General features: G+C 40.2%; 1 protein-coding gene across 23 annotated transcripts in view; it reads left to right on the forward strand.

Annotated features, from left to right (window-relative positions):
* Positions 1 to 23,650, forward strand: part of TTN (titin) — a 359,167-nt gene that overhangs the window by 88,322 nt on the left and 247,195 nt on the right. For all 23 annotated transcript variants that reach the window (XM_061608344.1, XM_061608325.1, XM_061608332.1 and 20 more), the window contains 41 exons: positions 263 to 544; positions 643 to 921; positions 2,391 to 2,669; positions 2,764 to 3,042; positions 3,174 to 3,461; positions 3,579 to 3,857; positions 3,979 to 4,260; positions 4,365 to 4,643; positions 4,738 to 5,016; positions 5,120 to 5,398; positions 5,542 to 5,829; positions 5,954 to 6,232; positions 6,433 to 6,714; positions 6,813 to 7,091; positions 7,221 to 7,499; positions 7,602 to 7,880; positions 8,005 to 8,292; positions 8,533 to 8,811; positions 9,044 to 9,325; positions 10,177 to 10,455; positions 10,558 to 10,833; positions 12,070 to 12,348; positions 12,445 to 12,732; positions 12,906 to 13,184; positions 13,273 to 13,551; positions 13,654 to 13,932; positions 14,058 to 14,345; positions 14,483 to 14,770; positions 15,431 to 15,712; positions 16,549 to 16,827; positions 16,956 to 17,237; positions 17,373 to 17,651; positions 17,746 to 18,033; positions 18,176 to 18,454; positions 18,577 to 18,855; positions 18,956 to 19,234; positions 19,670 to 19,957; positions 20,563 to 20,850; positions 22,209 to 22,490; positions 22,902 to 23,180; positions 23,283 to 23,564. In XM_061608344.1, coding sequence (XP_061464328.1) covers positions 263 to 544; positions 643 to 921; positions 2,391 to 2,669; positions 2,764 to 3,042; positions 3,174 to 3,461; positions 3,579 to 3,857; positions 3,979 to 4,260; positions 4,365 to 4,643; positions 4,738 to 5,016; positions 5,120 to 5,398; positions 5,542 to 5,829; positions 5,954 to 6,232; positions 6,433 to 6,714; positions 6,813 to 7,091; positions 7,221 to 7,499; positions 7,602 to 7,880; positions 8,005 to 8,292; positions 8,533 to 8,811; positions 9,044 to 9,325; positions 10,177 to 10,455; positions 10,558 to 10,833; positions 12,070 to 12,348; positions 12,445 to 12,732; positions 12,906 to 13,184; positions 13,273 to 13,551; positions 13,654 to 13,932; positions 14,058 to 14,345; positions 14,483 to 14,770; positions 15,431 to 15,712; positions 16,549 to 16,827; positions 16,956 to 17,237; positions 17,373 to 17,651; positions 17,746 to 18,033; positions 18,176 to 18,454; positions 18,577 to 18,855; positions 18,956 to 19,234; positions 19,670 to 19,957; positions 20,563 to 20,850; positions 22,209 to 22,490; positions 22,902 to 23,180; positions 23,283 to 23,564 — 11,541 coding nt within the window. The remainder of the gene's footprint in view (positions 1 to 262; positions 545 to 642; positions 922 to 2,390; positions 2,670 to 2,763; positions 3,043 to 3,173; positions 3,462 to 3,578; positions 3,858 to 3,978; positions 4,261 to 4,364; positions 4,644 to 4,737; positions 5,017 to 5,119; positions 5,399 to 5,541; positions 5,830 to 5,953; positions 6,233 to 6,432; positions 6,715 to 6,812; positions 7,092 to 7,220; positions 7,500 to 7,601; positions 7,881 to 8,004; positions 8,293 to 8,532; positions 8,812 to 9,043; positions 9,326 to 10,176; positions 10,456 to 10,557; positions 10,834 to 12,069; positions 12,349 to 12,444; positions 12,733 to 12,905; positions 13,185 to 13,272; positions 13,552 to 13,653; positions 13,933 to 14,057; positions 14,346 to 14,482; positions 14,771 to 15,430; positions 15,713 to 16,548; positions 16,828 to 16,955; positions 17,238 to 17,372; positions 17,652 to 17,745; positions 18,034 to 18,175; positions 18,455 to 18,576; positions 18,856 to 18,955; positions 19,235 to 19,669; positions 19,958 to 20,562; positions 20,851 to 22,208; positions 22,491 to 22,901; positions 23,181 to 23,282; positions 23,565 to 23,650) is intronic.

Genomic DNA, 23,650 nt, shown 5'->3' on the forward strand with positions numbered 1-23,650 from the left:
TTTCTTAAAAGTGCAAACTTTTGTCTGGCTTTGATTCCCACCCCACCCCACCCCTCCCCACCCCTCCCCTGGTTATTCTTCAAAGAAGTCATGGCTACCATTAAACAAGAATTCAGAGTAATTGCAGGAATTGGAATTTCGTCCCAGATATATTGTTGTGTGCTTCTAAATACTTAGTTTGTCTTGTTATTGTCATATCAAATTGATATTCTATGGTGTTATATTTCTGGCTACTTTCTTTCTTTCGGAACTGTTCCTCTAGAGCCACCATCATTTCTGAAGAAAGTGGACCCCTCTTACTTGTTGACTCCAGGAGAGTCAGCACATCTTCAGTGCAAAATCAAAGGGTCTCCTGTGATCCAGGTGACATGGTACAAAAATAACAAAGAAATCAGAGACAGTGATATACACATGATGTCATTTGCCAACAACGTGGCTGTGTTAGATATTTCCAATGTGAAAGTTGACGACAGTGGAAGTTACTCATGTGAAGCAGTTAATGATGCTGGCAGTGACAGCTGTAGTACTGAGATTGTTGTCAAAGGTTTGTTCTTAAAATTAGGGTGTTTTCAAAATGCTCTGTTCTGTTACGTGTGTATTATCAGTCACTTATTCTTTATTAATGCTTTGATGATTTTATAGAGCCTCCTACTTTCATCAAAACTCTTGAGCCGGCCGAAATAGTGAGAGGAACAAATACCACTCTTCATTGTGAGGTTTCTGGTACTGGACCATTTGACATCAGTTGGTTTAAAGATAGGAAGCAAATTCGCAGTAGTAAAAAATACAGGTTGACTTCCCAAAAGTCTCTTGTCTCTTTGGAGATTTCTTCATTTAACAGCGCAGATGTTGGTGAATATGAATGTTCCATAGCAAATGAAGTTGGAAAATGCATTTGCAGTGCAACATATATACTGAAAGGTTAGTGAGTGAGTGCACAGACAAAAACATGTTTTTAACTTAGTGCAAAAGGGGAAAAAACTACTCTTTCTTGGATTTTTCTTCTTTAGTTGTCTTTTTCTGGCCTTTTTCTGTGTCTTGTAGCTTCCTGGTATCTGCTATTATATTATTGAACACGGTAGTAAAGCCGTTGACCAGATTTCATTAAAATTAATTCCAAATAAGAAACTGTTTTACACATTAGGGATTTGGGGAAATTTGATTCAATTCTCATTTAAAGGTGAAACTACCAAGTTCACCCTTTTTTTAAAAAAAGTCAACCAAAACACAGCCATCCTTCAAAATTCACACTTCTCTGAATTTTGCAATGCAGTTTTCCAGCCAAGTAATGTGTATAAAAACACATACAGTGGAAATTTAGAAACGTTGGTAATTAAACGGTATAGAAATAGCTGAAATAAACAAATTGTGTATAATGCATACGTCAGTGAAAATAACATACAAAAATGGAATACGTTATAGGAAATTGGTTTGCAAAATGTGTATATGAAGTGAAATTGCATAGAAAATTGTGCATATAACTAGAAATTCACACTAAAATGGTGATGAATTTTCATGAGGAACGATGTGGAAATGCAAACAGCTGAACTTAAAACTGTAAAAATGAAAGCGAGAAAAACCAAAATTGTTATTTGCCCATTTCTACATATGGGGCTGCTTTTACGCTGCACTTGATTCTGTTATTTTGGCCATTTCTTACCTGGTAATTTGTGCATTATATTTGATCTTTCACACAACTTACAAGCTTGTAATTCTAGTGGAATGTAGTGCAAGTTTAGCGCTAATTTTAGTGATAAATAATACCAGAAATAATCCTTTTGCAAGCTTGGGAACCCAGAAAACTGTGGGAGTTTTTCACTAGCTTCAGTTGCTCACGTGACAGGCATTCCAGTATGCAGTGCATTCCTGCGCTTTAGGTGGGCAGACGGGGTGGCTGTATTCTTTTGTAGGGGCAGATAGCAGCAGCATTTCCCACACACCTTGTCTATACAGCTAAAAGAATAAAAAAAGTCAGATGCTAACAGGAGAGGGGTTGCATGGCGATGGGATGACATCTTAGACCTTCTACACAGTTGGGGAACAGTGTGCATGTGTGTAACCAGGTGAGGGATGAAAACAAGACATTAATTGCAGCTGTGTGAAAGACAGTTGCACGACATGCCGATGCTACAGTGTGAAAGGAATTGTAGAAATCGGGACAGAAGAGCTACCATTTAAATCGATTAAACTAATACAATAAGCCCCATATGTAAAAGCAGCCATGATATGTAAAGAGCTTTTTTTTATTTCAGTCAGTTTGCGATGTGAATGTAAAACCTACCTAGCCAGAATCCTAATTTCACTAAAAATGCCTCTCTGTAAAGCAGCTCCTAGCACAATATGAAACAATAATGATAAATAAAAGATTTTTTCTTTCTTTTTCAAATTAGAACCTCCCTCTTTTGTTAAGAAAATTGAAGATGTTACTACACTCGCTGGAGACACCATTTTCTTACAGGCAGCTGTGAAAGGCTCAGCTCCTATTTCTGTCACTTGGATGAAGGGAAAAGATATTATTAAAGAAGATAACAAAGTCAAAGTGACCTTTGAAAATGGCATTGCAACTTTGCAAATCTCAGATGTCCACATTAGTTCTAGTGGTAAATATACATGTCTGGCTGAGAATGAAGCAGGAAGCCAAACATGTTTTGGAGAATTAGCAGTGAAAGGTCAGTGTAGGAGCACTTTCAGATCATATGTCTTCATTCATTGGTAGTCTGTTTCCATTTGCTCTGTAATGACTGCTGTTTCATTCTGTTATAGAGCCAGCCACAATTGTTGATAGAGCTGAGTTCATTCAGGTGACTGCCGGAGACCCAGCAACTCTGGAATACACTGTTGCAGGCACTCCAGAGCTAAAAACAAAATGGTTCAAAGATGGAAAGCCTCTGGTTTCTAACAAAAAGTATAGAATCAGTTTTAAGAACAATGTTGCTCAGTTAAAATTCTATACCTCTGAATTACATGACACTGGAGAGATCACCTTTGAAGTTTCAAATGACGTTGGACGCTGTTCATGCACCACTACATTTACTGTGTTAGGTTGGTAATTCTCTTTTTGTTAAAGACAACACTTCTCCAATTTAGATTATATAACAGTGAAAAGGAAGGGAAAGTCCTGAAATGCTCTTTTTGATACATTGGTTTTCTTTCTTTGCTCTGCCTTGAAACAGATCGTACCATTCCTCCATTCTTTACTAAACCTCTGCGGAATGTTGATAGCATAGTTGGTGGTTCCTGCCACCTTGATTGCAAAGCATCAGGCTCTCTTCCAATAAAAATGTCTTGGTTTAAACATGACAAAGAGATCACTGCCAGCGCCAAGTACACCATACGGTACGAAGAAGGTTCAGCATCTTTGGAAATCAAACGTCTGGACACCAACGATGCAGGGGTGTATTCCTGTAGAGCTACAAACTCAGCAGGGAGTAAAGAAAGCCGTAGCACTTTGACTATCAAAGGTTTGACACCGGTTTTGCATTCTCTTCTCAGTGTTTTTTGTAACCACTCTTTCCTTTTTTATCCCAGTATGTACGTTACACTAATGATTCTTTTCAACCATTTATTTCAATGTCTAGAGCCACCTAGCTTCATAACAGAGCCAGAGTCTCAAGAAATAACACCCGGGTTAACAGTGCGTTTGAAGAGTACATTTAAGGGAACAGCACCACTCTCTGTAGAATGGTTTAAGGGTGATGCTAAGCTAACAACCAGTGGAGCTTGCTACATCATGACAGAGGCTTTGTCAAGTTACCTGGAACTTTACGCTGTGAAACCTGCTGATTCAGGCGTCTATTCTTGCAAAGTCAGCAACGTGGCTGGTTCAGTTGGATGCAGTGCAAACTTGTTTGTGAAAGGTTTGCAACTTCTTCTCTTATTATGATGATACCCTTGAATATGAGATTTTGACTTGTTACCTCTTATTTTTATTTAACCTCTTTCTGCAACTCTTCTTAATAATATTTCTTAATTTCACAGAACCTGCTACTTTTGTGGAAAGACTTGAGCCTTCACAGTTGATTAAGAAAGGAGAATATGCCCAGTTAGAATGTAAAGTAAAGGGCACCCCTGAAATTAAAATCTCTTGGTTCAAGGATGACAGGGAAATAAAAGACAGTGCCAAATACAAGATGTCTTTGGTGGGCTCCACAGCAGTACTCAGAATGGTGGATGTCACAGTTGAAGACAGTGGTGAATATATGTGTGAGGCAAAAAATGATGCTGGAAAAGATACCTGCAGTACTATTGTGGCTGTAAAAGGTGTGTGCCCCTCCTCTCAATTTCCTCAGTAAGTCTATTTTGCCTTTAAAGGGTTCCAGAAACAATTAACCATCCTCATTCATTCTCTCTTTCTTGTGCTATAGAATCACCTTATTTTATCAAGGAATTTGAACCGAGGGAAGTGTTAAAAGATTCAGATGTTATACTGGAATGTGAGGTCTTAGGTACTCCTCCATTTGAGGTATATTGGTTAAAGGACAACAAACCTGTGAGGAGCAGTAGAAAGCACAGAATAACAATTGAGAATTCCTTGATTAGCCTCCAAGTTTTCAAGTTTGACTCTTCAGATGCGGGTGAATACCAGTGCAGGGTAACAAATGATGTAGGAACCTGTGTCTGTAGCTCTGATTTGTCTCTGAAAGGTCAGTACTACTTAGAAAATATCACTATATATTTTATTTTATTTTAAAGTCTCATTGAGGCTAATACTCACCAAGGCTTCTATTCTTTCTGTAGAACCTCCACAATTTGTGAAGAGAATTGAGAACATTAGCTCGCTTAGAGGAGGCACAATTGTATTTCAGGCAACTATTAAAGGCTCCATGCCAATAACCATTTCTTGGCTGAAAGATAATGATGACATTGTTGAAGATGATAACACAAAAATAACTTTTGTGAACAATGTGGCTACTCTTATGATCAGGGCCATTGAAGTGAAGCATGATGGGAAATATTTCTGTCAGGCTAAAAATGATGCTGGAATCCAAAGATGTTCTGCTTTACTAACAGTAAAAGGTTTGTTTAGCCTCCTCTCACCTCCATAACTTATACCATTATATTTAGTAAATATTACATTTCAGGAAACACAAACTGATATTTGCTCCTGTATTTATCACAGAGCCAGCCACGATCACTGATAAAGCTGTTTCAATTGATGTCACGGAGGGTGACCCAGCCACCTTGCAGTGTAGATTTTCAGGAACAAAAGATATTACTGCCAAATGGTTCAGAGATGGGAAGGAGTTGACTTTGGGACACAAATATAAAATCAGTGTTACCAATACAGTCTCTATGCTAAAGATAGTTTCTACAGAAAAGAAAGATACTGGCGAATACACATTTGAGGTTTCAAATGACGTTGGAAGCAGCAGCTGTAAAGCTAGCATTAATGTACTAGGTTTGTATTGCACATCTCTTTTCTCGTAGAGGTGGGTAGGTGGGGCATGCTGGCCACAATTACAGTTCTTACATTTTTAATGCCAAAGATAAGCAAAGTGGTGGCCTAATCTGATATATTTCTTTTTGGTTTGTCTTGGGTAGATCTGATCATACCACCTACATTCACCAAAAAGCTAAAGAAAATGGATAGCATTAAGGGCTCTTTTGTTCACCTTGAGTGTATAGTGTCTGGTTCACATCCAATAAGTATCCAATGGTACAAGGATGGCCCAGAAATCACAGCTAGTGAAAAACACAAATATTCTTTCCATGATAATATGGCATTCTTGGAGATCAACCAACTTGAAGGTGCAGATAGTGGATCATATACCTGCGAGGCAACAAATAAAGCAGGAAGCAACCAGTGCAGTGCATATTTAACCGTCAAAGGTTTGGACATCTTGTACATTTCTCCTAGGCAACAGCTTTGGCATTATCCTTTTATTCTGATTTTTTTTCATTCGAAAATAAATAATCCCCCTCCTGTCCTCATCTTTCTTTCCACTCTTTGCAGAACCCCCATGCTTTGTTGAAAAGCCGCAGTCACAAGATGTGATACCCGCTGCTAGAGTCCAGCTCAAAACTTTTGTGAGCGGTACTCCTCCCTTACAAATAAAGTGGTTCAAAGAAAGCAAAGAACTTCTTTCAGGAGCTTCTCGCTCAGTTTACAAAGATAACACTTCAAGCGTGCTGGAACTCTTTTCAGCTAAGACATCTGATTCAGGGGACTATATCTGCCAAATAAGCAATGACGTTGGGTTGACAACCTGCAAAGCAACTCTTTTTGTGAAAGGTCTGAACTTTTACATCCTGTGTTGTTAGCTGTATTTTGTGAAACCTGATCCTGTGCATGTCTACATGCACATAAGTCCCACTGTGTTCAGTGGGGTTTATAATTAAGCATGTGCATAGGACTGTAGCCTTCCTTAGGCTATTTTTTTAAGCCAATTACTATTTTCTAATAGATTACTTTTGTGCTTTATTTCTATTTAGAGCCCCCTAGGTTTCTACAGAAGCCTAGCCCTGTAGTAACTTTGAGAAAAGGACAATCTACCACTTTTGAATGCCAGATAGCTGGCACACCCGAAATCCGTGTTGTTTGGTACCTTGATGGGAACGAAGTCTTAGACCATGCCAGATATGGAGTCTCATTTGTAGACAACATTGCCACTTTTAGAGTTGCCAATGCTAAAGTGGAGGATAGTGGAACTTACATTTGTGAAGCCCACAATGACGCCGGTAGCGAGACTTGCAGCACTGAACTGAAAGTGAAAGGTTGGTTGTTAAGAATTCCCTTTTCAGTTCACTCAGCCACGCAGTTGGGTTTCCACCCCTTTTTTCTGAGATTGCTTTGTTTTCTTATTATTATTTAGAACCTCCCACATTTGTCAGGGAGCTGAAGCCTGTGGAAGTAGTGAAAACCTATGATGCTGTGTTAGAGTGTGAAGTCACAGGGACCCCTCCATTCGAAGTAACATGGCTGAAGAACAACAAGGAAATTCGAAGCAGCAAGAAATATACCTTGGCTGATAAACAATCTGTATTTGCCCTTCATATCATGAATTGTGACTTACAAGATGCTGGCGAATACCAGTGCATTATATCAAATGAAGGGGGCAGTTGTTCCTGTAGCGCAAGGCTCGGTTTGAAAGGTCAGTTCAGCAGCCATAGTGGGGGGGGGATTTTCAGAATCTTCTATTTATTTTCTTTGTCCTTTAGCAAATTTTAAACCTTACCCAGGTTTCATTCTGGCTTTTAAAATTTTATTTTAAAAAACACAGAGCCCCCATCCTTCATCAAGAAGTTAGAAAACATCCATGCTCTTTTGAAGAGCTCTGCTGTATTTCAGTGCACTGTGGCTGGTTCTCAGCCTTTAACAGTGACTTGGATAAAAGACGAACGGATTCTTGAAAATGATGACACGTTCCACATTACATTTGAAAACAATGTGGCAAGACTGAAGATCAAGCATGTTGACCTCAGTCACAGTGGGAGATATACCTGTCAGGCAAAGAACGAGTCAGGAGTTGAAAAGTGTTTTGCTTTACTCTTTGCACAAGGTTTGAGAGTTTTGATTTCTGTCTCAAAAAAAAAAATACAAGTGTTCTGCTTGTTACTCATAGGAAGACTTCAATATATTTGTATTTTAATTCTTTTTCCAGAACCTGCTCAGATCATAGAGAAAGCTAAATCAGTTAAAGTTACTGAAAAAGACCCAGTAACTCTAGAATGTACTGTGGCTGGAACCCCAGAGCTTCAAGTAAAATGGTTCAAAGATGGCAAACAACTCATGCCCAGTAGATATTATACCATGAGCTTTGATGATAATGTGGGCAGATTCAGGATTGAATCCGTTATGAAAGAGGACAGTGGTACCTACACCTTTAAGGTTGAAAATGAGTTTGGAAGCAGCACTTGTGAGGCTGCTTTGGCAGTACTAGGTTTGTATTTTCTTGGTCAAAATTGAACATTTTAATTTTTCAGTCAACTATTTGTGTATTTTCATGAAGAAGAAGCAAGCAAGGAATCTGATGCTACTTGATTTTTTTCCTCCCTTCTGGGCAGATCAATCAATCCCTCCCTCGTTTATCAAAAAGTTGCCCAAAATGGATAAAATTCTGGGATCGTCTGTCCATATGGAGTGTAAAGTTTCTGGCTCACTCCCAATTACTGCAAAATGGTTTAAAGATGGAAAAGCAATACCTGACAGTGCAAAATACAGGAGTCTGTGCCATGAGAACACTGTATCACTAGAGGTTAATTATCTAGAGCTGACAGATTCTGGAAATTATACTTGCAGCGTGACTAATGTTGCAGGAAGTGACTCGTGTAGTGCTGCCTTATCCGTGAAAGGTTTGTATTTCTATCTTCTTTCTGCATTCTTTGATACTTTTAACTGTATTAAAATCTTTTTCAACTTCCGATCACTGTCTGATATCTTGGAATGTAGATATCATTTAATGTTATCATTATACAACTTTTCTTGTGATTTTTTCCACATTTTTATTTCTCTTTATTGTTTTCCTATGCCTTGCTAGGCTATATTTCTTGCACTGAAACCTAATGAATTGTTTTGTTTCTTAAAACCTTTAGAGCCGCCAAGCTTCTTAGTAAAACCAGAAAGTCAACAAGCTATACCTGATTCAACAGTGGAATTTAAGGCAGTTTTAAAGGGAACATCGCCTTTCAAAATAAAGTGGTTTAAAGAAGATTTAGAACTTGTTCCTGGACCTAACTGTTTATTTGGCATCGACGGGTCAACCGGTTTCTTAAATCTTTATTCTGTGGATATATCAAAAAGTGGAAACTATACTTGCCAAGTTTCCAATGACGTTGGCAGTGATTCTTGTACAACCACACTGAGCGTAACAGGTGTGCTAATTTGTTCTATGTCGCCTATGTCGTCTTTTCTTATTTGTCTTCTGCTTTCTTTTTTTGTACATATTTATTGATTACTTTTCTTCATGAATTTTCTAAAATGAGATCTTCTCACCGCAAGTTAATTACCCTTTAGATTTCTCTCCCCTCTTATTCCATAGAAAGTTTGACACAATCCCCTTTTCTTCCTGTTGATCTTGCATTCATGTTTTCCTTCATTTCTTAGAACCTCCAAAGTTTGTTAAGAAGCTAGAAGCGTCAAAAGTCATGAAACAGGGCGACTCCACAAGACTCGAATGTAAAATCAGTGGCTCTCCAGAAATCAGAGTGGTATGGTACAGAAATGACACTGAACTCCATGCTAGTGAAAAATTCCAGATGTCGTTCACAGATTCTGTGGCAGTCATTGAAATGAGACATCTTGGTGTAGATGATAGTGGAGATTACATATGTGAAGCACAGAATCCTGCTGGCAGAGCAAGCTGCAGTACTAAACTTCTAGTAAAAGGTTAGAAAACATGCTTTGGCAAACTTCCTTCTCTTTAGCCATTGATTAACTATTCCTAAAATGATTGAGATTAGCTCATTCTGATGGTTGTACTGTTAAGCTAACTGGTTGCTATAACTCTATATCCATTGAGGGCAGTGTCTTTGTTCTCATCCAACAAGGCCCTAGGTTTATTTTAAACAAGTATTTTCTAACCTAGAGCTTTTGTTCTATTCCTTAAGAATGCACTAAGGGATGTGGCAGTGGTAGTGAAGAAGATGTAGACATCTTTATTATTATTTATTTAGGTAATTTATAACCCACTCTTCATTAAAATCAGTGAGCGGGTTACAAGACAACGTAATAAAAAGAAACAATCTGAAAAATCAAACCACCACAGCAATATCAATTTATATCACAGCACTGCGAGAGCAACAAAACATCTCCTCTAGTCCACTAACCAAATGGCTGAGTAAATATAAATGGCTTTACAAGACACCTAAAACCCATCAGGATTGGTGTCAACCAAATCTGTGAGGTGAGGCAGCGATTATCATAGCTCTCTGTTGTGATGTTACAGAATGGCTAAGTAAACAGTCAGAAGAATTGCATTTCATGGAAAGGAGGAGAAAGTGTTCATAAAATGCATTCCTTTTGGCTCAATATTCTAGGACACATTAATTTTAGTGCTGAAACATGCACTTTAAAAAGAAAAGCTGCTTCTGCTAAATCCATGCCGGGCACTGGAGCAGATAGATATCTGACTATTCTCACATTATATTCACAATCATCTAACAATGTGTATTTTTACCATAACTGAGTACGCTGAAGTAACTTTTTAAAATGGCACCCACTTCTTTTTTCCCTCCTAGAACCTCCCATATTTAGCGGGAAGCCATCTCCAGTAGATACACTCAAGGGTACTGAAGTTAGCCTTGAATGTGACATTTCTGGGACGCCACCATTTGATATTACATGGTATAAGGATAAGAGACAAATCCGCAGCAGTAAAAAATACAAGGTCACATCCAAAAACTACCATGCAAGTGTTCACATTCTAAATATTGAAGCTTCTGACATTGGTGAATACCAGTGCAAAGCTCAGAATGATGTTGGAAGTGACACTTGTATTTGCACAGTAAAACTGAAAGGTAAGCATTACATTTGTGAATATATGGGTTACAATTTATAAAACTTCAGGATGTTTCTTATTGGAAATCATATTGGAAATCCATTGTCTCTTTCCTCTTCAGAACCACCAAAATTTGTGACCAAAATAAACAGCCTTACAGTTGTGGTGGGTGAACCAGTAGAATTACAAGCCACAGTGGAAGGCTCTCAGCCGATTTCGGTTGTGTGGCTCAAGGACGAGGTCATCCGAGAAAGTGAAAACAGGACAATAACATATGTGGGAAACATTGCCACTTTACAGCTTGCCAAAGCAGAACCAGCAAGTGCTGGGAAGTATATTTGTCAAATCAGTAATGATGCTGGAACCCGAGAGTGCATGGCCACTTTAACAGTTCTAGGTTGGTAACAACATAAATTTGCCTTTAAAAAAAGGGGGGGAGAATTATTTTTAAAAGTTTGGAAGGTTAGATAACATTCAGAACCTTGAACATATTGTCATTCATTCATTCATTCATTCATTCATTTATATAGTACCATCGGTGTGAATAGTGCATTACAGAGTATAGGAGGACAGGTCCCTGCCTCAAAGAGCTTGCAGTCTAAAATGGGCTACAACAGAGGAAGGAGAGGAGAATGGTGGAGGCAGGGGCAAACAGGGAAACAACGTGCAGTTGTTCAGCTACATGTGCTTAGGCTTAGCTACAGGCTGAATTATTTTAGCTAGTTGACATGGAAATGGACTGCCTTCAAGTCGATCCTGACTTATGGCTACCCTATGAATAGGGTTTTCATGGTAATCAGTATTCTGAGGGGGTTTACCATTGCTTTCCTCTGAGACTAGTCCTCCCCAGCTGGCTAGGGCTTGCTCTGCTTGCCACAGCTGCACAAGCCAGCCCCTTCCCAGCTGGGGGGGGCAACTGGACTCCTTGGGACAATGAAGCTTGCCCACGGCTGCACAGGTGAGCCACGCACTGTGTGGATGATCTTTAGCTGGCCCTTGACACCCAGGAAACATGAGTGGGGATTTGAACTCACAGACTCTGGACTCCCAGCCAGGCTCTCCTTGGGTGGTTAGTTATTGAAGCATATTTACCTGGTTCTTCAGCCAAAAAGAGGCCTCCCAGAGCTGCTTACAAATATCAATAGTAGGTTACAGTTTGGCATGGGAACTAAAGGGTTGTGCCAAAGGCTTTCCAGGAAAGCAGGCATTTACAGACCCGGGTAGTCACCTATTAAATTACGTTATAAAATTCACTTTGACATCATCATTAACAAATCTTAACTTCTGTTCAGGAAAACAATATGCTTGATAAAGAATGAAAATGAACTGATAAATGCAATTCATACTGCATCTAGAGTATCTTAACTGCCCTAGAAATACTTTTTGATTATTCCAAAATGTGAAGTTTATAGTTCTGTAGATTGCATAGACATGGTGACATTTCCCATTCTAAAGATATTGGGAGTATTTAGTGCGTATCTCAATTCCAGAAGAGGAGAATAATTGTACTGACTCATCTCCAAAGCACATAAATGTAGGTTTGGAGTACTGGTTTCTGCAACTGCAATGTTAAACCATGTGTCTAAAGAAACAAAAGGTATTTACAGATGGATATTGCTTGTATCTCTTTCAGAGCCAGCTGTCATTTTAGAGAAGGCAGAACCAATGAAAGTCACTGTAGGAGATATTTGCACCTTAGAGTGCAAAGTGGGTGGAACACCAGAACTTTCAATAGGCTGGTTTAAGGATGGAAAAGAACTGACAAGTAGCCACAAACACAAAATTACCTTCTACAAGAATGTATCCACACTTAAAATTCTTGATTCGGAAAGGGAAGACAGTGGCTTATATACCTTTGAGGTGCAGAACAATGTTGGCAAAAGCAGCTGCACAGCTTCAGTTGATGTTCTAGGTTAGTTCTCTTGCTTCTCTTCACCCATATTCCCAATAGGAAATGGTTTTCCTTCCTGGGGTCCTCATTTTGTTTTGTTTACTTCCACTTAAATAGATCGGATTATTCCACCTTCTTTCACAAGAAAACTCAAAGGAACTCATGGTGTACTGGCTTGCTCGGTGGTTCTTGAGTGCAAAGTGGCTGGATCTCCTCTAATTACAGTTGCTTGGTTTCATAATGGACATAAAATCACTAGTGGGGAAAAACATCATATCACTTTTTCAGACAATGTTTGCAGTTTGCAGATCAGTTCACTGAACTCATCTGATACAGGAACTTACACGTGTAAAGCTGCTAATGTAGCCGGCTCTGATGAGACCAAAGCTGTTTTGACTGTACAAGGTCAGTATTTGATGACTGGCCATCTCTTTGCAGAAATCTTCCATAATTTTATACTGATGTTTAATTCTTGCAAAGTTCTGTTCTTGGGTGTTATAATTTGAGGAAATGTTCATTTTAATTTCATGCTTACTGTATTATGCACTGGTTGATTATTACTTTTAATGCTTGTTTAGAACCACCCTCTTTTGTGAAGGAACCTGAATCTGTGGAGATTTTACCAGGCAGAAGTGTTACATTTGCTGCTGTTATTAGAGGAACACCACCATTTAAGGTGAACTGGTTTAGAGAGGTCAATGAACTAGTACCAGATGATAAATGTAACATCTATTTGGAAGATTCAGTCACAGAGCTGGAGCTGTTTGATGTAGAGCCACACCAGGGTGGAGAGTATACTTGTGTTGTCACTAATGAAGCTGGCAAAGTGTCTTGTACCACACATCTTTCTGTAAAAGGTTGGTACAGATTGCAATTTCTCACTCTGGAATGTTTAGACATTTGTGCAACGTTGATGCCAATACTTGACTTCTTATTACTCATTAGAACCAGCAGTTTTTGTGAAGAAGATCAGCGACCATTGTGTGGAGCCAGGCAAGTCCATAATTCTAGAGAGCACGTACACTGGTAGCCTTCCGATTTCAGTGACATGGAAGAAGAATGGTGTAACTTTAAGTCAATCCAAAAAGTGCAACATTACCACAACAGAGAAGTCGTGCATTCTGGAAATTCTTAACAGTACAAAGGATGACCACGGAGAATACACATGTATGGTGGAAAATGAGGCTGGAGAAGATATTTGTGATGCAGTGGTATCCTCTTTAGGTCTGTCTTTAGTGATTTTTAAAAAAAATTCTGATTGCCACTCCATTTCATAATCTCAGGTGCAAATATTCTAATGCTGATGCTGACTCTTTGTGCCCTCAGAACCCCCTTCTTTTGTCACACATTTGGGACCTCTTGAGGTATCAGTTGGAGACTATACCACTTTGCAATGCCAAGTTACTGGGACTCCAGAAATCATAATATCTTGGTACAAAGGAGATACAAAATTAAGATCTACACCTGAGTATAAGATGTTCGTCAAAGATAATGTTGCCACACTTATATTTAACAAAGTGGATGTCAGTGACAGTGGAGAATACACTTGCAAAGCAGAAAACAGTATTGGAACTGCCTCTTCAAAGGCTGTCTTGGCAGTTCAAGGTGATTCTTTTATTTTGGTTGGTTAAAAAACTCTTATTTACAGATCTTTCACTCTTTAAAAAATGTTTTCATCTGTCCAGGTGGTACATGAACCATAGATTTATTGCATACCTATTTTCTTACAGAGCGAAAACGTCCACCTTCTTTTGCAAGGAAATTGAAAGACACAGAGCAAACTGTTGGCTATCCAATCAAATTTGTTTGCCGCCTAAATGGATCAGAGCCTATTAGTGTTACATGGTATAAGGATGGTGTGCCTTTAAGAGATGACTTTAATGTACAAACCTCTTACATAGATAATGTGGCAACTCTTCAGCTGTTGCAGACTGAGATGAGTCATACTGGGCAGTATTCTTGCACAGCTACAAATCCTGTTGGAACTGTTACTTCTAGTGCTAGGCTAACAGTCACAGGTTTGTTTCATACTGACTCTTTTGTTTTCATCCATTACATTCAGCTTCTCTTCCTTACCTCTGAAGAGATGTTAAAACATTTGGCTATCTATGTGTCTGAAAGAAATAAAAACGCTCCTCTTCCTTTGAATCCCCAGAACGCAAACAAGCTCCCTTGTTTGATACCACACCTGAGTCCAAAGATCTTCCGGTTGGTGAAAGTGGTGACTTTGAGTGCCATGTTACTGGAACCCAACCAATACGTATTACCTGGGCAAAAGATGGCCGAGAGATCCGTACAGGAGGAAACTATGCCATCACATTTGTAGCAAACACAGCCCACTTAAGGATTCTGAGAGTAGGCAAAGGAGACACTGGACAGTATACCTGCCAAGCAAGCAATGATGTTGGAAAAGACTTTTGCTCAGCTCAGCTTAATGTGAAAGGTATTGGAATTTAAGTTGGCCTGGTTTTCTTCTATCATACAGAAAAGAAGCTTTCTTACAGTTTCTTTTCCATATAATCCTGTTTCTAGCTGCTAGGTGTCAAAAATGGACATACCTCTTTCAAACAAACAAAAAATTGCATAGAAAGCTATCTGTTTGTATATAAGACCTGCATTTTTCTTCTTACTGTGTCTTGAAACTCCAGAAGAACAGAGGAAAAATGATTACGCTCATAGAGGTCTGATTCTTCTGACAAGTAATAGATGTTGGTTGTGCTTTACATACACTCATGTTAAATGTAGCTTTTAAAGTGCTCTTTGGTTTTTGCTATTGTAAAAGTCAGGTTGGATTTTATATTTCGTATATAATTTACATATTGTTTGCTTTTTAAAAAAAATAGCTACATAGACAAAAAGATAGATTCCTTGATCCGTTAGCAGTGAATTATGCAGAATTATGTGTGAGAACATGTCAGGATTTTTACAGGGTTTTTTTTTTAAAAAAATAGGATTTTCTCATACACTTATTATTTTTTGTTTGTTGTCCCTGATCTTACTATATGTATGATTCCCATTGCAAAAGTCATATAGAATGTTCTAAGTAGTTCTTATCCATCACCTTAATACAATGTTGAATGTTACTTTCCTTCTGGCTTCTCAGAACCTCCTAAATTTGTAAAGAAACTGGAATCATCAAGAATGGTGAAACAGGGCGATTCATGTCAACTTGAATGTAAGATCAGTGGTTCCCCAGAAATCAAAGTTGTGTGGTACAAGAATGACCAAGAAATCCATCCTAGTGACAAACATCACATGGCATTCACTGACGCCACAGCAATGCTGATCATCGTTGATGCTAACCTCGAAGACAGTGGAGATTACATTTGTGAAGCCCTGAATTCTGCTGGCACTGCAAGCTGCAGTTCTATAGTCAGTGTGAAAGGTTAGAAGCCAATTTCTCCTGAGACTTCCTCCCTCCAATCCACCTTTTAGGAGCACAGACAGCTGCCTTATACTGAGTCAAACACATTGATCCATCTGTTTCAATATAATTTACACTGAGTGGCAGTGGCTCTCTGGGATTTCAGGCAGGGTGTTCTCTCAGCCCTACCAGGAGATGCTGGGGACTGAACCTGGAACCTTCTGCATGCAAAGAACATGCTCTACCACTGAATTATGGCTCTTCCCCTTCTTTGCTCTTAAACAGTTAGATGATTAAACTATAGTGTTGGAAGTGAATAGTCCAAAGTACTAGTGAAGGACTGAGATGTCTGTAATCCAAAGATTTCTCACCTAACGTGGTAGTGAAAATGGTGGAAGTGCTGAGGAATAGGGCAGGCACACTATGCAAAGAAATAGTAAAACACCCATGAACATTTAAGAGCAGAAGCAGCCGACTTAAAGGTCCTTCTAGTCTTTACCTGTCACTTGTCTGTCTCAGGAGCTACAGAATGGTGTGGTAGTACAGGACAGTAACTAGGTCCAATCTATTCCCTGTAATTCAGTTTCTGGGCAGTCTGAGGATTAAAGACACACTGTTAAGATATATGTTTTCAGCATCTAACTAATACTTAGGAAGCTAACAACACGATTTTAGAAATAGAACTGACCTCAGAATGAACTGCTATGCACCCAGCACTTTGGAGAACTAGAGAATCTTCTGAGGCACCTAAACAGGGATTTATAAGCCTATCTTCTGTTTCTGAATGTCTTGTCCCTGTTAGTAAGAAACCTGTCCCAGCAATACAGCTACATCTTCTCATATTCTTTCTCTTATAGAACCTCCTGTCTTTAGCAAGAAACCTACCCCGGTAGACACACTTAAGGGCTCTGATGTCACCCTTCAGTGTGAAATTGCAGGCACTCCACCCTTCGAAGTTGTCTGGTTCAAAGACAGAAAGCAAGTCAGAACCAGTAAGAAGTTCAAAGTCACAACTAAGAACTTCATTGCCAGTGTCCATATTCTTAACCTTGAAGCAACAGACATTGGGGAATATCAGTGCAAAGCTTCAAATGAGGTGGGAAGTGACACTTGCACTTGCCCTGTAAAGTTCAAAGGTCAGTATGTGTACAAATGCTGTACAAATTCTGTGGCTTCCTCTTCTTAATATATCTTTCTGGCTTCCTTGCAAGATGCTTGTGTTTACATTCTTGTTTTTACCATAAGTAATTCTCTTCTCTGCCAGAACCACCTCGGTTTGTTAAGAAGCTGAGTGACACCTCCACTTATGCTGGGGAACCCATGGCACTGCGGGCCGTAGTAGAAGGCTCCCAGCCTATTTCTGTCGTTTGGCTTAAGGACAAGGGTGAAATAATACGGGAAAGCGAAAACCTCCAGATTTCCTTTTCGGATAATATTGCAACGCTTCAGATTGCAAGTGCCGAAGCCAACAACAGCGGGAAGTACATCTGCCAGATTAAAAACGATGCTGGAATGAGAGAATGTGCAGGATACTTACAAGTTCTAGGTTGGTACAGGCTTTCTGCCCCCTTCTGAAGATTTAGACCTTGGCTGCCTTTGCAATCACAGCGATAGAACAATTTGCTTCTTAAGTCTTGGTTTTGCAAAACTCAAGTTTTCTGGGTTGCCTCCTTCATTTCAGAACCGGCTGTGATTTTAGAGAAGCCCGAGCCCATGACAGTTACGGCTGGCAATGCTTTCACATTGGAGTGCACAGTGGGTGGAACTCCAGAGCTAATTACCAAGTGGTTTAAGGACGGAAGAGAACTCACCAACAGCCGCAAACATCAAATTAGCTTTTCCAACAAAGTAGTGACGCTTAAGGTTCTCTCCGCAGCCATGGAGGACAGGGGATTGTACACTTTTGAAGTGCACAATGAAGTGGGGAAAAGCAGCTGCACTTGCTCAGTCAACGTTTCAGGTTAGCTTGGAATCTTTCTTCTCAATGGCCGTTTCCCCTCCTTTGATCATTTCGCCTCTTAAAACTTGGCTCTTTGTTCCCTTTCCCTACACAGAGCACATCGTTCCTCCTTCTTTTATCAGAAGATTAAAAGAAACTTTTGGTGTGCTCGGCTCTTCAGTTGTTTTGGAGTGCAAGATTGCTGGATCCCCACCTATTTCAGTCACTTGGTTTTATGGAGGAAATGAGATTTTCAGTGGGGATAAATATGAAACCGCCTTTTCAGATAATGTCTGTACTTTGAAGGTGAATGCTCTGGACTCATCTGATACAGGTCCCTATACCTGTGCTGCTGCGAATGTAGCTGGCTCTGATGAATGCAGCACATTTTTGACAGCGCAAGGTCAGTAAAGGGTAGACAAGGCACCCTGTACAAATGTTTCTACAATGTGTTTATCTTGCTTTCTTGACAACCTATTTTCTGCAATTGTCAACTGCCTAGCACATTCACTGACCTTTAAAACTTTGTGTGTGTGTAAATCTAGAACCACCCTCTTTTGCAAAGACACCTGATCCACTGGAGGTTTTACCTGGAATGAGTGTAACCTTCGGGAGTCTGATTAGAGGAACTCCTCCATTCAAAGTGAGCTGGTTTAAGGGGAGTAGAGAACTCATGCCGGGGAGAACGTGCAACATCATCTTGACAGATTCAACTGCAGAGCTGGAATTGTTTGAAGTAGGACCACTTCAGACTGGGGATTACACCTGCCTTGCCACAAACGATGCTGGCAGTGCTACTTGTACCACACATCTTTTTGTGAAAGGTTTGTCCAAATGCTATGCCATTTCCTTATTATGGCATATATGCATGTACACACACATATGTGCAGTCACACATTGTTATAGTTCTTGGTTTGACCTTTTCTTTCATATGACTTTATCTTAGAGCCTGCTGTATTTGTGAAGAAGCTAAGCGATTTCAGCATAGAGCACGGCAAATCCATTATTCTAGAAAGCGCATTCAGTGGAACCCCTCCACTTACAGTGACGTGGAAGAAGAATGGCGCAAATATCTCACAGTCGCCAAAATGCAATATAACCACCACAGAAAAATCAGGCATCCTGGAAATTCTTAAAAGTTCCAGAGAAGATGGGGGAGAATACACATGTGAAGTTGCAAATGATGCCGGGGAGGATGTATGCTGTGCTCTTGTATCAATCTTAGGTGTGCTAACTGTCTTAAGTTGGTTGGCTATTCTTGTATTTTGCCATTAAACTCTATGCATAGATTGATTGGGTATTAACTGTGATAATTTCTTCTTCAGAACCACCTTATTTTGTTAAGCATCTGGAGCATGTGGAGGTGACCCTAGGAGAGCCAGCATCTTTACAATGCCAAGTAGCTGGAACACCAGAAATCAAAGTATCCTGGTACAAAGGAGATACCAAGCTAAGATCTACCCAGGCTTGTAAGATGCACTTCAAGAGCAATGTGGCTTCACTTGCTTTCAGTAAGATGGAGAACGCTGACATTGGTGAATATGTCTGTAAAGCAGAAAACAGTGCTGGGTTTGCTACTTCAACAGCAGTGATTGCCATCAAAGGTGATGAATCATTTTAAAATAATTGAGCGTTGGCCCCTTACAGCAACAGATTTAAGTATTTGTGTGTAATATGCTAAAGTGAGTGACCCACTTGAATCGCAGGCATAGTGATAGGGCCCCAGGATATCCACAAGCAGCTTGATTGACTGCTAGGGAGACTGGGATATCTGTGACTTCCTCTCATGCAATCATAGATACCCCAGTCCCCATGCAGCCTTCCTTCTCTGTGCAAGCATCAGTCAGAACAGGAGGGCTGGAGGGGAATATGAGAAGCACACCCATTCTTCCATATGCACATATATCAGAGGGTGGGTGCGAGGACAAAACAGAGCTCTGTTCATTTCTGTTGGGACCCTCAATATATGTGTGACTACTAACAGTTCATTTTTGAGTCTTGTACGATAAATTAGTATATGCTGCAATTTCTTTTTGCAGATGTTAAACTTCCTCCTTCATTTACGAGAAAACTGAAAGATGTTCAGGAGACTGTTGGTTCTCCTGTCACTTTCGATTGCCGCATTGTTGGCTCTGAACCACTTGAAGTGTCTTGGTATAAGGATGGGGTGTTGTTGAGAGATGACGATAACATCCAAGCAACCTTCTTAAGCAACATAGCAACCCTTCAGATCTTGCAAACCTCCATGGCTCACTGTGGCCAGTATACCTGCTCCGCTCACAATGCTCTTGGGACTGCTTCTTCCAGTGCCAAGCTCCAACTCACAGGTTTGTAAACGACTAGGGGCTTATCCACACAGGAGCCTCACTTCATACTAAAGAAGCTGCTTTTACCATAGCAGTAGCTTTTCAAGGTCCACACACTTTGCTCAGTGGTAGCTTCCAGTTGGCTGTTTTCCTTTCACATGAGTAGGCGTTCCTCTGGAAAGGTTTAGTATCTCTGTTTCGTTGTATCCCTGGCCCCAATATTACATGTTTACTCCCTCCAGAGTATCAATATTGCTAATGGAGAAGGGGAGGGCTTTTTTGTCAGTTTCATTCTTTCTGTCAGTTGCATGGGGGGGAGAGCGTTGGGGTGCAATTGACACAAAACTGTATGAAATTGATTAGAGAGAGGAGTGAGTGAAAGGCAAAGTAGGCAGCGGCTGTGGCAACTTTAGCAGGTGGCAGAGAGAGAGGGAGTGGGCGATGGGGCATAAGAGAGCCCACCCACTAAATTGCAGTGTGGATGAGCCCTAGATATCAACTTGTGATGCATTGGTTCAATTTTAAAGAAGGTGAACAAATCACCGATGTGGAACAACAGACTGGACTAGTGACATTGAAGGGAAGGCAATAAAATGAGTCATGTTGTCCTTTTTTCACTTTTTTAGAACACCTGAAACCACCAATCTTTGATGTGAAGCCTTTGCCTCTTGACGTTGCTCTTGGGGATAGTGGTTCTTTCAAGTGTCATGTCACAGGGTCAGCGCCAATGAAAGTCAGCTGGGCAAAAGATAACCGAGAGGTCCGCCCCGGTGGCAATTACAAGATCACACTGGTAGAAAACACTGCCACACTGATTGTTCTTAAAGTAGGCAAAGGTGATGCTGGACTTTACACTTGTTATGCAAGCAACAGTGCTGGGAAGGATTCTTGTTCTGCTCAGCTGGGTTTCAAAGGTAATTTGATGAAAAGTGCTGTCTTGGTTCCTCCTTCTGCCCCGTTCCATAAAATGAACACATGATGAATCCTCTAGCTCAAAATGGGCACAGGTGGATGGCATCCTGGATCTGCAACAGCAACTGATAAAAATCTTCTTGAGATGTTGACATGAAGTTATTGTCATGAGCAAGTTAATACCATATTGGGATTGGTGTTTATTGCTAAAAAATGTACTGCCTTCAAGTCAATTCTGACTTATGGTGACCCTATGAATAGGGTTTTCATGAGGCAGAGAGGCAGTGACTGGCCCAAGGTCACCCAGTGAGCTTCATGGCTATGTGGAGATTTGAACCCTGGTCTCCCAGGTCGTAGTCCAACACCTTAACCACTACACCACACTGGCTCTTGTTTATTGCTTACAAGATTGTTTAAAATTAGCAACCTGTTGAAATATATAAGGCCTTAAGGAGGCTGAACATAGACTTTTAATATGTGACATTGGAGTGGAATATCATACTTTTACTTGAAAATGATGACAGGTACCTTTTTTTCTCCTACACAAGTATGAAGCTGAGAAATCTGCGGTCTAGAGTAAAAAAGGAACTTGGTGTTTATTTGTGTTGGATCTAGCAGTACTCCTTCATGAATGGAAGGCTCTTGGGTCCAGTGGTGGATTCCATCTGTGGAGCAGGGAAGGCGATGATTCCAAGCAATTTCCGCTTCTCCCTGCAGCCTCTTGTACCACCTGCTACACTGTTTCATAGGATCCCCAAACCCCCTTGAGCACATTTGGTGGGCACCTGGGGCTGTACATGGGTGGGAATAATGCAAACTGCCTTCCCATTCTGCTGATGAAATCCTCTGCTGGATCAAGATGCCTTCTACCAGCAGAGGGACACCATTAGCTGCTTTTCCCAGCATGCCAATGCAAAGATGGGGAAGGCTTTACCTGTTGAACATCCTCTTAGTACACCATTTTCAAAGGTACAAAATCCCAGTTCCCTCCCCCCAAAAAAAGAGTTGGCCAGCCTAAACTCAGAAAACTGGGCTAGATTTAGGAACACTGCTAGGAATTACACCATTGATGGGTGGAATATTAGTGAATAGCTTTACACCAAAGTTCTTCTAAGGCAGGTGTGGTTTCAATTGTTCTTGAGTGGTCAGTGACTTGACTTGTAAGCGATCAGTAGGTCCCAGCAGACTTACAGTAATTTCTTTGCCAATAGATTTTGATAGCTAATATAGATGACTCAGATTCCTGACAGCTTGCAAATCAAACACAGATCCTGAAATCTTGCAAATCAAACACAAGCAATCTTGAAGATTTCTCTTATGTTTGCATTTCTTTTTCCTTTCTTTCTTGTTTTTTCAATAGAGCCACCAAGGTTCCTTAAGAAGTTAGACTCCTACAGAGTTGTGAAGGAGCATAATTCAACTAGATATGAATGTAAGATAGATGGTTCTCCAGAAATTAAGATTGCGTGGTACAAGGGTGAAACTCAAATTCATCCCAGTAACAAATACAGTATGTCCTTCGTTGATTCTGTGGCAGTCATTGAAATGCACCATCTGAATGTTGAAGACAGCGGAGACTACACTTGCGAAGCCCAAAATGCAGCGGGTACCACCAACAGCAGTACCTCATTGAAAGTGAAAGGTCAGAACCTGCTCTTCCTTTGTTTTCTGCACCCTTCCTGCTGTAGAAGGCTGCAAGGACTTGCTCTCTTTCACTAAACAAGCCAAGACTAATTTTCCATTGAAGGCCACTGCCAGGGCCCTTTATTTAGAATGGGAAATTTCCTTCGCATATCTCTACTCTCCCATTTCTTTGCAAGCTCCCACTCTTAATGGTGTGTTCTTCCTGCTGTAGAAGGACTTGCTCTCTTTCACTAAACAAGCCAAGACTAATTTCCATTGAAGGTCGCTGCCAGGGCCCTTTATTTAGAATGGGAAATTTCCTTCGCATATCTCCCATTTCTTTGCAAGTCCCCACTCTTAATGGTGTGTTCTTTTCTTTCTAATGTTGCTCCTTCCCACTTAACAGAAATTCAAACCTCCTCTTTTATAGCTCCTCCTGTTTTCCACAAGAAACCCCGGCCAGTAGAAATTCGGAAAGGCTTGGATGTCCACTTTGAATGCGAGCTTCAAGGCACTCCCCCCTTCCAAATTTCATGGTACAAAGATAAAAGAGAAATAAGAAGTAGCAAAAAGTACAAGATCTTGTCTGAGAATTACCTTGCTAGCATTCACATTCTCAGCGTTGATGCTGCAGACGTCGGTGAATATCACTGCAAAGCTGTCAATGATGTGGGAAGTGACACTTGCATTTGCTCTGTGACGCTGAAAGGTTTGTAAAAGACTTTCCATTCCTTTCTTTTTCCCAGAAGTTTTATTTTTTTGCATCTCACTCTCTTATCCACCACTTATATATGTTTCATCTTTTGATCAGAACCCCCAAGGTTTGTGAAGAAACTTAATGATACCACTGCTATAGTTGGGGAGCCAGCTGAACTGCAAGCTACAGTAGAAGGTTCAGAGCCTATTTCTGTTGTCTGGCTGAAAGACAAAGGTGAAATCATCAGAGAAAGTGAAAATCTCTGGATGTCATATTCCGATAAAGTTGCTATCCTTCAGGTTGCAAATGCTGAACCAACCAATAGCGGAAAATACATCTGCCAGATTAAAAATGATGCTGGAAGTCAGGAGTGTTTTGCTACTTTATCAGTTTTAGGTTGGTATAATTAAAAAGTTTAAAAACAACCACCACCATACTGAAGAAGAAATATCTTCACACGTTACGCTATTTTTTTGTTCTTG

The sequence above is a fragment of the Rhineura floridana genome, chromosome 2 (assembly GCF_030035675.1).
Source record: "Rhineura floridana isolate rRhiFlo1 chromosome 2, rRhiFlo1.hap2, whole genome shotgun sequence".
NCBI classification, from domain to species: Eukaryota; Metazoa; Chordata; class Lepidosauria; order Squamata; family Rhineuridae; genus Rhineura; species Rhineura floridana.